The sequence below is a fragment of the Panthera uncia genome, unplaced genomic scaffold (assembly GCF_023721935.1).
Source record: "Panthera uncia isolate 11264 unplaced genomic scaffold, Puncia_PCG_1.0 HiC_scaffold_1656, whole genome shotgun sequence".
NCBI lineage: Eukaryota > Metazoa > Chordata > Mammalia > Carnivora > Felidae > Panthera > Panthera uncia.
The window spans coordinates 6,467-18,831 of NW_026058312.1; the positions used below are offsets into that span (position 1 = coordinate 6,467).

At 47.5% G+C, this 12,365-nt stretch overlaps 1 protein-coding gene and 1 long non-coding RNA gene across 2 annotated transcripts; one reads left to right on the forward strand and one right to left on the reverse strand.

Annotated features, from left to right (window-relative positions):
- Positions 1 to 276: 276 nt before the first annotated feature.
- Positions 277 to 2,739, forward strand: LOC125917285 (gastrin/cholecystokinin type B receptor; the record flags this gene model as incomplete). Its single annotated transcript, XM_049623532.1, has 4 exons — positions 277 to 528; positions 672 to 921; positions 1,216 to 1,388; positions 1,579 to 2,739. Coding segments are annotated over 4 exons (1,214 nt in total), but the record flags the coding sequence as incomplete, so codon positions are not given.
- Positions 2,740 to 3,355: 616 nt separating this feature from the next.
- LOC125917286 (uncharacterized) lies at positions 3,356 to 11,208 on the reverse strand. Its single transcript, XR_007456137.1, has 3 exons — positions 10,929 to 11,208; positions 4,750 to 4,917; positions 3,356 to 4,227 (listed from the first exon to the last, which is right to left on the reverse strand). It is a non-coding gene; the product is annotated as an uncharacterized LOC125917286 (long non-coding RNA).
- Positions 11,209 to 12,365: the final 1,157 nt, after the last annotated feature.

Below are 12,365 nucleotides of genomic sequence, written 5' to 3' on the forward strand. Positions count from 1 at the left end.
AAGAAGCTTGGCTGTAAAGAGAAGGGAGAATTTGAAGCAAAGCTTGAGAAGAGACAGACCTTCTCAAGGAGAGGAGGAGTTAAGCCAATTTCCCTAAGCCTCAAGGGGTTAGAAACCTAAAGGATTCAAGTGAACCCATCCGCTGAGTGGGAGGAGGTATTCCTGGGATGCAGAGGGATCTAGCTGGGTAGGAGATGTGGGGAATAAGTGGGCTTGGAGGGTCTGGCTGAGTGGGAGCCAGACTCCTTGCTGCCACCCCTCTGTTTTCCTACCCAGAACTGGAGCTGGCCATCAGGATCACCCTTTATGCAGTGATCTTTCTGATGAGTGTTGGAGGAAATGTGCTCATCATCGTGGTCCTGGGACTGAGCCGCCGCCTGAGGACTGTCACCAACGCCTTCCTGCTCTCACTGGCAGTCAGCGACCTCCTGCTGGCTGTGGCTTGCATGCCCTTCACCCTCCTGCCCAATCTCATGGGCACATTCATCTTTGGCACAGTCGTCTGTAAGGCGGTTTCCTACCTCATGGGTAGGTGAGACAACCCCCTGCTCCCCTCCTTACCTAAAGTTCTTGCTGCACATAGGGGTCTTTCTCAGTAGGGCCTGAGCAAATCACTGGTTGAGTATGTAGTACAAGTTTCCTGAATGACCCCTTCCTCTTCCCTTGTTTAGGGGTGTCTGTAAGCGTGTCCACACTAAGCCTTGTGGCCATCGCCCTGGAGCGATACAGTGCCATCTGCCGACCACTGCAGGCACGAGTGTGGCAGACACGGTCCCACGCAGCTCGTGTGATCATAGCCACGTGGATGCTCTCTGGACTGCTCATGGTGCCCTATCCCGTGTACACCGCCGTACAGCCAGTAGGGTCCCGTGTGCTGCAGTGCGTGCATCGCTGGCCCAGTGCACATGTTCGCCAAACCTGGTGAGGGCGCCCATTCCTGGGAATTCCTCTCTCCATCTCCATCAGCTGCTTACTACCATTCCCCAGAATCTTCCTCCAGCTGCTCCAATACTCTGATTCCCTCTCCTCACCCACCACCCTGTGATTCCCATTTGGGGTCCCTCCCCAGTTCTCTAGCCCTTCCCAGCAGGACCCCCAAATCCTACTTCTACCTCAGGGGCCTGGTCACCAGCCCTAGAAAGGATCCCTTGCTCTTCTTCCATCTGTGATTACAGGTGGACAGATACCCGTGTGATTGATCTGCTCTGTCTCCAGGTCCGTACTGCTGCTCCTGCTCTTGTTCTTCGTCCCGGGTGTGGTTATGGCTGTGGCCTACGGGCTCATCTCCCGTGAGCTCTACTTAGGGCTTCGCTTTGACGAAGACAGTGACAATGAGAACCAGAGCCGAGTCAGAAGCCAAAGAGGGCTGCGGAGCGGGGCAGGACCAGGTGGGTGATATCCAGCTTCCCCTCCCGGCCCCCACCCCTACCACCGGCCTTGGGAAGGGGTGGAGCCTAGAGTGGGTGGGGCAGAAAGGAGCCTGACACGCAGATGCTGGAAATCGGGGTCTGGTGGTTCTTGGGCTGGAGGTTGAGAGGACCCAGCCTGCTGCTTTGACAGCCTACCCTCTGTACTCAGGTTCTGCCCAACCCAATGGGCGTTGCCGGCCGGAGACCGGGCTGGCTGGAGAGGATGGCGATGGCTGTTACGTGCAGCTTCCGCGCTCTCGTCAGACCCTGGAGCTGTCCGCGCTGACGGCGCCCACACCTGGGCCAGGATGTGGCCCCCGGCCCTACCAGGCCAAGCTGTTGGCTAAGAAGCGCGTGGTGCGGATGCTACTGGTGATCGTTGTGCTTTTTTTCCTGTGTTGGTTGCCATTGTACAGTGCCAACACGTGGCGCGCCTTTGACAGCTCTGGTGCGCACCGCGCGCTTTCGGGAGCGCCCATCTCTTTCATCCACTTGCTGAGCTACGCCTCAGCCTGTGTCAACCCCCTGGTCTACTGCTTCATGCACCGTCGCTTTCGCCAGGCCTGCCTTGAGACATGTGCCCGCTGCTGCCCCAGGCCTCCACGAGCTCGCCCCAGGCCTCTTCCAGATGAGGACCCGCCCACCCCCTCCATCGCTTCACTGTCCAGGCTGAGCTACACCACCATCAGCACGCTGGGGCCTGGCTGAGGGGTAGAGAGGGAGTGGGGGCTGAGGCGGAACACACCAATTCCTACAAGTAGGGACCCATCCAGACACAAGAGAGACACAGACCCACTGACACAGGAGACTGACACCCAAAAAGCATGGACTAATCCCAACACACACACAAAAGTGGCTTACCTGACACAAAAGAAACAAACCAGATCCCCACACAGGAAATAAGGCACACTCTTGATATGGGACCAAGCCTGGCACATAGAAACAGGGCACTGACTTTAGACGCACACAGACACAGCATCCCTAGCAATGGACTATCCGTACATAGTGGAAATTCTGAGAGAGGCTGGCCTGCCTCTCATATACACATAGTAATGGCACTGATTCTTTAGGGCTCTGGAGCCTGGCACGGTACTGACTCCTGAGATGCTCCAAGCTGCCCGCCCCCCCGCCCCCAGTTTGACCTCACAGTGCCCTTCCCCATTTCAGCACTGAAAAATACCACCCAACCTAATCTCACACCTCCCTGACCAACAGGCTGTTTTGCACTGAAAAGTCCCTTCATTCCTTTCCAGTTAAATTCTATGGCCCTGACCCTCCTCCATCACCCAAACTCTTCAAGAAATAATAAATGACTTGGCTTCCTCCTGAACTTCCTTTCTGGACTTTTTTTTTTGGGGGGGGGGGCGGGCAGGTGAGGAGGCATGGGATTTTGTAGAATTCTCCCTCTTGGGTCCTTCTTCCACGGTCTCTCCTGTGCATGACCCCCTGCCAAAATGCCCATGGTCTGAGGCTAAATGGGGATGTGGGTATTTTGTCTGGGTTGTCATCCTGGACCCACCTACACACTAGTGTCATACATAGTAGCTGGGGATGGGGGTGGCAGGCGGAATATCCATGACACATCATGATTCCTAAGCATTCTCCTAAAGTGGTGCCATTGCTAAGGTACTATATTAATAGGTAATTACTAAAATTTTATTGAAATGTAAGTGGAAGCACTGTATAATAAGACTCAGTTTATTCAATGTGTGTTTCAAATACCAGGACTCAGATCATAAGTGTACAAGTTAAAGAGTAGGAACTTTTTTAATGCACTCTTCTCTGGTGTCAGAATCTGGCCAAGCTTCTGCCCCATGGAAGCACCTTTACTGGCCAGCAACAAAGGTGGGGAGAATGCTGGATCTGAATAAGAGGAATCCCAGAGCCCAGGCTTCCTTTTGACTATGAGACTGATCCAGCCCCAGAGAGAGGCAGAGACAGCAACATCATCCTTTCACACACACAATGACAGGTAGGGAAGAACAGGTGACCTCACCAGGGATATACATGGATAATCAGAAGTATGATAGAGTGAGAGGGTTTCTTGACACTTTGTCTTGTAACAGATGGGAAAATAGAGACCCAGAGCAGGAAAGAAAGCTGTTCAAGGTCATACAATAAATTAGAACAAGACAGAAATAATCCTATTGAAGTAGACACTAAGCTCAGATGGCAAACAAGCCATACCCATCATGAGGCAGACCCAAGTTTTGTGGGGCCTGGAGCTTATAAAACCGGGTGCCCTTTTTAAGAAAAAGAATACAAAATGACAGATACAAAATTGCCAGGACACTGACCAGGGCCACGGAAGGCGCCTATGCAGTGAGAAGCCCAGAGATTTAAGCCTCTGTTAACCTCACAGCCAGTAACACCTCTAACTCCACCCACTAACTAGGCTGGACAAAGGCCAGGTGAAGGACAATGAGAAAGGAGAGTGGTCTTTTGTTTACCAGTGCTGAGGCTGCTCCCATCCATCCTTTCTACAGGGCCCTGGGCTGCAAGAGGCAGGATGCAGGAAGAAAAGGAGGGAGAAGGCGTTCCAAGCTGTCAACTACAACAGTGCAGGTTAAAAATAGAATCCCAGCTGGTCCGACTTACTGGAGGCAAGATATTGGGCCTTTCTCTCTCATGCCAACTTTTTCAGGGGCGGAAGTAGGGTTGCCCACAGGCTTTGCAGCACTCTGAAGGAGATTGTTGATGAAGGCCCATCAGGAGCTGGGCCCTGGGCTCCGGATGACCACCAGATGGCAGTGGGAAGCTGGGTGGGGTCGGGCTCCAAGTCCAGTGTGAGCTGAAGTACCTGTGGCCCAGGGCTAGCCTAGAAGGTAGCACAAAAGCATGGCCTGAATAACACCATTTCGCACACAGTGCTGCCCTTTGGTCTACCAGATACTTACACATCCATCACCTTACCCCCTCCCCCAAGCCCTGTCTAGTTACCAGATATGGAATCTCAGGGACCTCCCATCCATTTTCTGTCTCTTAAAATCTGTCAAACATTTCAGGTCCAAATTTAATATCGCTGCCTCCCAGAAGTCCTTCTTGGTCATCCTCACAAAGCTTGTCTGCTCCTGTAGTACTTACTGCTTTCTCTCTTCTATCATATTGACTTGTGTTCCTGCCTGATTTCCCACACTGGGCTGGGAACAGCATAATGTGGTGAGAAAATGACAGCCTGGGCTAGAAGGCGGGGTGACAGAGGGGGTGGGAAATGTGGAGCTTCTCAGTGCAGCGTGACAGTCATCTTACATATACCAATTCACTTCATTCTCTCCTACACAACATTTCTCTTTGTTTGACAGAAAAGGAAGGTGAAGCTGAGAAAGCTTAATGGACTTACATGAAGTCCTGAGGCAACACTGAGCTCAGGTGTCTGCTCCCAAAACCTTTTCTTTTTCCAGGCATGCTGCATTGTCTTTCAAGGCTTAAAGACCTGGGTTCCAGTAGACCTGGCCTGCCTTTTAAAAGTTGATTTTGTGCAAGTTCTTTCAGTGAGTCTCAGTCTCAGCTATAAAACAAAAATAATTACGTTAACTTCTGTGAAATGTGATTTATAATAAGAAATATACGTTGGGTCTTTACCCCCTCTCCAGGCACAGAGTTCCTAAAACCCTTGGAATTTCCTAAGTGATGAGAGCCCAAAAGGTGCTTTTTGACTTGTTGATGAACTGACTTTCCTAAAGCCTCTAGCTCACTTTAAGAACAGAGAGGGAGGCAAACCTTAAGAGACTCTTAACTACAGAGAACAAACTAAGGGTTGCTGGAGGAGGGGGATGGGTTAAATGGGTGATGGGCACTAAGGAGGGCACTTTTCAGGATGAGCCCTGGGTGTCATATGTAAGAGATGAATCACTGGGCTCTACTCCTGAAGCCAAGACTACACTGTATGTTAACTAATTTGAATAAAAATAAAAATAAAGAAAGAACACATTAAGAAATCTGCTGGCTCAAAAGAAGGAAGTGTTATCCTACAGGAACATTCCATCTGTTACTGAAAATATCTAATCTCCTTTGCTGACTGGTTTTATATATCAGTTGTATGGGTTTATACAGCTATTTATTTAGTTTTTAGGTTCATTTATTTTGAGAGAGACAGAGAGAGTGAGCGGGGGGAGGGGCAGAGAGAGAAGGAGACAGAGAATCCATGCTGTCAGCACAGAGCCTGATGCTGGGCTGGTACTCACAAACCGTGAATCATGACCTGAGCCGAAACCAAGAGTTGGATGCTTAATGGACTGAGCCACCCAGGTGCCCCCAGTTGTATGGGTTTAGTTTAATGTCCACCTTCTATGAATAAATAGACTCATTTCTGTGGGCTGTCAAAAAAAAAAAAAGGGGGGGGGGCTGGTTGCCAGAAGAACCAATCACATGATTAGAGTTAGACCTTTCAGCCCTGCCCCTGACCTCCAAGGAGGAGAGGAGGGCTGGAAATTCAGTTCAAGCACCAATGGTCTGAGATTTAATCACACCTGCCTACATAATGAGGCCTCCACAAAACCCAAAAGGACAGGGCTTGGAGAGCTTCTAGGTTGGTGAACATGTGGAGACTGGGGAGAAGTCCCACTTGGAGAAGGCATGGAGGCTCCGTGTCCTTTGCCCACAACTTGCCCTGTGCATCTCTTCCATCTGGCTGTTTCTGAGTTACATTTTTTTATAATAAACTGGTGATTTAGTAAGTAAAATGTCTCTCTTGAGTTCTGTGAATGCTCTAGCAAATTAATCAAATCAAGGAAGGGGTTTTGGAACCTCCAATCTATAGCCAGTTAGTGAGAAGCACAGGTAACTACGAGGACTTCCAACTGGCATCTAAAGTCAGGGGCAGTCTTGTATGACTTAGCGCTTAATCTGTGGGATCTGATGCTATCTCTAGGTACATAATGTCAGGATTGAGTTAAATTGTAGGTCATCCAGCTGGTGTCAGAACATTGCTTGGTGGTGTGGGGGGAAAAAACACATTGTAATCGATGTCTGAATCGTAATTCACACTGCCATTTTGAGAATTACATAAAGCAATGTTCAAAAGTTCTTATCATTGTATCAGGCACATAGCATAACAAGGGTTAGACTCAAGACTGCTTTAAGACCAGCATGCAGGAATAACAGTAGGAAACAAGGTCCTCTGCAGACAGAGACCACCCCAACTGAAGGGAGCAGAACTCTGGGTCCAATAGGAAGCTTGGGGCCTGCTAAGAGATGGTATTAGAATGTAATGAAGTCAGAATTTGAATCCATATGTGCCTGACCCCAAAGCCCATGCTCTTTTCAGTATGCATCCTGATTCTGATCTCAGTCATTCAGGGCTGGAAAGTTGGGAGCGATTTGGAACCACTCAGGCAGGATTCTTCTCAGGGCTCAAAGTAGAAAAACAAGTAAGTCTATTATTCTGCAGACCTGCATCCCTCAGTGAGCCCCACTTCTAGCATCACCATCCCCGGAGGAAAGCCCCTGAAGATTCACTTCCCCAAACAAGATGGGGACAACTGTCCTGAAAATCTCACCCCCTCAAACCTTCTAAGAAGGAAGGTTTCCTAGCTAAGTCTCAGATATGAGGTCAAATCAGAGAAGGGGAAGCATCAAAGTGAACATGCACAAGAAGGAGCCTAGGCCAAAAGCTGGCCCCTCCTATAGACAACTCAAGCCAGGGTCTTGGATGACTGTACACTCTGGTTAGTCAGGTCTCACTAGTGAGAAGCAAGGATGTTTTGTGGACAGACTTCATTCCTTGGAGTTATTTCTGGCAGAGGACAAGTGAGAGGAGAGGAAAGCAAGCATAAAGGTTGGGGAAGAAAGCAGGAGCCAGCTGGGATCAAATCTTTGTTGCTGGGATATAATGCCTAGAGGGGGGACCTCCTGGAAATGGTGGCCTTCATTGCAGATTCTAGCAATGTTCCTTTAGCTGTTTCTTATTCTCTGAGCCTTATTCAGTATCCCCAAACCTAAGAAGACACTTGGTCAGCAGATTCTTCTTCATCATGCACAAAGATCAGCACCTCCCCCTTGGTAGGGTGAGTCTTCTGGAAACAGAATCTAACCCAGTCATGTAGCCACATTTTGAGGGAAGAAAATAGCTTACTGATTAGGCCCAGTGAAGTACTACTTTGTCTTAATCAAACACTTTTGAGTCCCAGAACCCACCTAGGCATATAAGTAATAAGAGATAAGACATGGAAGGGATCTTGAGAAGTATACATTTGAACGATGAGGCTGGTTTGAGTGATAAGGTGTCCAATTTCCCAGGGTGAAACAAGTAAGCTGTAAGCAACATGAGAAAGCCAGAAACATAAGATATTCCCAATCAGATACATGATCCCATCTATGTTTCAAGAAACAGGGCTACAACATTGTGTGTGGGCAGGGAGAGGCAGATGCAAAGCCCTCACCTGGAGATGGGCAGGGCCTTCCAGGTGGAACTTAGTTTGGGGGTGGGGGGATCCCTTTCCTCAAACCAGAAGTAACTCCCCAATGCTTCCAAATGCAGCAGTATTAGTCAGCCCTGAAGTAATGAACAGCTCTTCAGGGCATTTGAAGCAGCCCCCAGGCCACCTACATGTGTGGCTCTGTAGTTCAGCCCCGAAAAGGCAAGAGCAAAAGCGATGGGGTCGTTGAAGCAGAGAAGTCTGGCTTTAAGCCTGGAATGTTTAGTTCCTGCAGTCAGAGAGGTGGAGGACCCTGCACACATGTCAGGGACATGCCACACACACAAACTTGGAATGCTGGTACAGGTCAAACCAGAACTAGACAGCAATAGTGGAGATCTGGCCAGAGGAGACCAACAGGAAGCTACAGTATAGGGAGCTAATGGCAGTTTCCTGGTATGAAAACTGGTCTTACTGGAAGGATCTGGTACCCAGTCTACCTCAATGCCACTTACTAACTATGTAACCTTTAGTTCTGACTGGTTACTTTCCCTTTCTGAACCTCAGTTTCCCTCATCTGACAGTATCCCTCATCCGGGGATAGTTCATGCCTTATTATGTAGTTGTGAGGGTCACAAGAGATGGAGAAGCTATCTCCCCTGGAAAACGTACAAGCCCAGGAAGATTGTTGGAAGCCCCAACATTAAAACAATTCTAGCACCCACCTCCGTATGTAACCCAAAGTAAAAATAATGCTTAGTCATAACATCATATAATAAAGTCCAACAAACTTCTGCCTTCCCCATGATGAGTACCTCAGAGACTTTCATTTGAAATGTCAAACATTTACTTATAATTGTTTAGTAGTCATATGGGTACAAAACATAGAGAGTCAACTAGTTCTACAACACTAAGGCAAATAGCAGTCCCCAGCCCCCTGTCTTGCTCCTCTCCCATATTCCTTCCCCAGAAGGAATCACTTTCAAATCTTTTATCATTTTTTTTAGTATTTATCCCTGTATCTTTTTTTTTTTTTTTTTTTTTTTTTTTTTTTGAGAGAAAGAGAGCAGGAGTGTGAATAAGCATGCAAGCAGGGTAGGAGCAGAGAGAGAGAATCTTAAGCAGGCTCTAGGCCCAGCACGGAGCTCCATGCAGGGCTCGATTCCATGACCATGAGATCATGACCTGAACCAAAATCAAGAGTCGGACACTTAACCGACTGAGCCACCCAGGCGCCCCTATCCCCATATCTTTTCATAACATGCTAACATTATTTCTCGGTTCTTCTGTTTGGCAGTATTATGTATTGACTATCCACCATGGAATATGAGGAATTAATTCTCATGTCTACCACCAGCCCACCAGAAACACATACTCCTATACTCCCCTTTCTACCCAATAAAATTGTCACGTAACTTTTGTTATCGTGATGACTAGCCTCCAAAGTGATCTACGATGATGCTCACCTCCTTGTATTCATGTCTTTATGTAGTCCTGTCCCACATAAAGTAGGGTTAACTTGTATAACCAACATAATATCAAAACGTTTAATAAAGGCAGGACCCACACCTGCACTTGCATTACTTAGCCCCACTCCCTGCACCATAATCCCAGCCCTGTTGGGTCCTATCTTTATTTCACCTTCTGATGTTTTTTTTTTTTCATCATGGATTTTTTTTGCATTAATTTGTATTTTCCTCAATATGACATTTAAAAATTCCTTATCTTAATTGCTAAATTTTCTGGTACCTCTTTAAATTTTGCACCTAAGGCACCTCACTTACTTTACCTTAGTCCCAGCCATAACATAGTCTAATTGCTTCTTGAGAAAGGATGCATGGAAGGTAAATTTTTGAAAACTTGTCTATATATCCCTAATTCTAGCCTCACAGTGGTTTCATAATTTAACCAGGTATATAATTATAGGTTGGGATTTTTTTTTTTAACCAATATTTTGAAGGTGGTGTTCTGTGAAGTTCAAAGTTCAGCTTTGCACAGTGGCTGTCAATTTTGGAATTTTGTTGGCTATACATGTCAGTCCTATTCACAGTAGGACAGGATTTAATTTAAAAGTGGAGGACTAACAGCTGATGGGCAGTTTTGAGCAGTGGATGGAGCTTGTCAACTTGGAGCTTTATTGTAGAGTGACCTGGTTGGGCTGTTGGAGAACTCCAGATGCCGGGATCTTTAAGTCTTTCCTCTTAGGCTGGTCAGATCACCTAGAGAAAACTTTTCCTATTTTATGAACAGAAAATAAAGTCCTGGGTCCCATCACCTGGGGAGCCAGTGGAGGAAGACTGCAGGGTGGAGTGGGGTGGCTACCAGGCCTTTAATGTGCTCATGTGTACTTAAGTGTCCAGTATTTGTGGTCTCCCTGGCTTCAACTATGCCTGAAAGACCTTCAGTTTTATCTTCTCCAGACAGATCTCCTGCTTCTGCCTAGTTAGAAGAGCAGTACCTTCTTTTCAACAGCTTTCAATCAATCTTCTTTTATTTTCCCTCTACCCCATTTCCAGAGATACCTTGAACATCAAATCCTAAGCCTTTTGAGGGATCTATCATTTAGTTGTGGAGTTCTTGGCTTACCCTGTACAGTTATAGGCTCTATTAAATCATTAGACACCTGTCCATCTATTTTTTAGTTCCAAAAATGTTGTCATTTCTCTTTTTCTCACCATCTCTGAGGATTTATGACTTTAAAAATCCCTTGAAAAAAAATAAATAACTAAAATAAAAATCCCTTTAAAGTCAGTTCGGGGATCAGGGCAATGCTCAGCATGGCACCAGAGGGTAACAGAGCATAGGATATGGGGATGCATTCTACATCTTGGCCTAGAAGGATGAGGAAATCCTATTTCCTAGCTTCCTCTCAGTTTCACTCATATTGCAAATAATGCATTAGTTGAAAAAATCCGTTTACTGTGGTTTTGGTGGGGTTTAAAAGGGGAGCAAAATTGTATGCCTATATTCAAAGTGTAATCTTTATTGGGAGGTACCCTAGGCCTCTTTTCTATGGAAGTGTCCAACTTGGATGGTCAGCTTCTGGAGGTAAATTTTGGTCTCCAAAGAAGCAAACACTGCTGGTGCTTACAAAGGTACAATTTCATTATCAGCATAGTGTTTTCCTCAAATATTAACTTTAATTGTAACAGTTATAATTTACCAGTTAGTAAAGCAATTATAAAATAAGTTATTTCATCCAGACGGCTCCCATGGATGGGTACTGGGTCCTGCTGGCCTGGTCTCTGTTAAGTCCTCGCAAGGGCAAGGCCTGAAGGAGAGACCGCCCCAAGCCAGTTCAGGAGGAGCCGCAGAGTTACGAGGCGTCCTCAGGGGAGGTGGTTCGGTGCCAGGCTCTGCCATACATCTTCGGGTTCCCGCTGGTACGGTCACCTCTCTTAGGGCAGCCCCAGGGATAAAGCATCCGCGCCTTTTTCGGCTGCGGTCGCCCCGCCCTAACCTCGCCCCGCCCCCTGGGCTCGCGCCCACCGGCGCGCGAGAGCTTTCAACTTACAACGCCCGGTGGGGAGAACCCGAACCGCGCGCGGGAAACGGCTGAAGCCGGGAACGGTTGAAATGAGAGGGAGAGAAGCTGAAGCACGGAGCGATCGCTGGCTGAAATAGGCTTTTGGGAGACAGGGAAGCGGCAGAGAGGGGAGGAAGGTGAGCGCAAGGGAGGCTCTGTAGGAATGGGAAGCCCAGGAGGGGAATCGGAGAGGAAGGAGGGGCGGTTTGATTGGGTGATCCATAGGAAAGGCGGAACGATGGGCCTGGAGCAGAGGAAAGCCAGAGAATGGGAAGTTCTCCTGAGGGAGTAAAAGAGGATTTTGGAGGAGAGCCTCTGTGCTCACTCCAGCAGGGAGGGTCGATCACCGGGGACAGGAAAACAAGTGTTCCAGTGGAGTCCAGAAGTAGCTGCCTGGGTAAGCCTTAATTCTAATATGTTTTGATGACTGGCAGACCTCACTCAGCAGGACTTGGAAGACACTGCTGAAACTATTACAGAGTTAGGTTGTAATTGTTTTGAGCTGGCAAAGTGCAGATAACTGTAATAATCCTACCTCCCAATCACATAATGTGTAATTAACCCTTTCAAAGTGCTTTCCCATCTTCTAATCCAGTCCCTGCGACAGCCTTGGTAAGATCATGAGATGGTTGCCTTGCCCTCTTTTTACAGGCAAACAAGTTAAACTCAGGTGAAATGATTTGCCCAGAGTCATAGATCAAGTAAATGACTGAGTAGAAACAATAGGTTGGTTGAGATTTTAGTGAAGCCGGTATCAGGCAGTCTGAAATAAAGATAATTATACCAGGAGGCGACTCTGCGACAAGAGGTAACACAGAGGTGATGACTTGATGAGCCCACAAAATAAAGTCTCCAGACTCAAAAAAATCATTACCTTCTCATTGATAAAGCCCAGGAGGCAGATACCCCTACCCTGGGCCTGAGGTCTCCAGGTCCCTCTATAGCATCTCTGAGACCCCTCTATCAGGCATCAATTTAGAAATTGGGAGGCTTACTCTGTCTGGGCCGCCATAATAGAATACCATAGACTGGGTGGCTTATAAACAACAGAAATTTCTTACAGTTCTGGAGGCT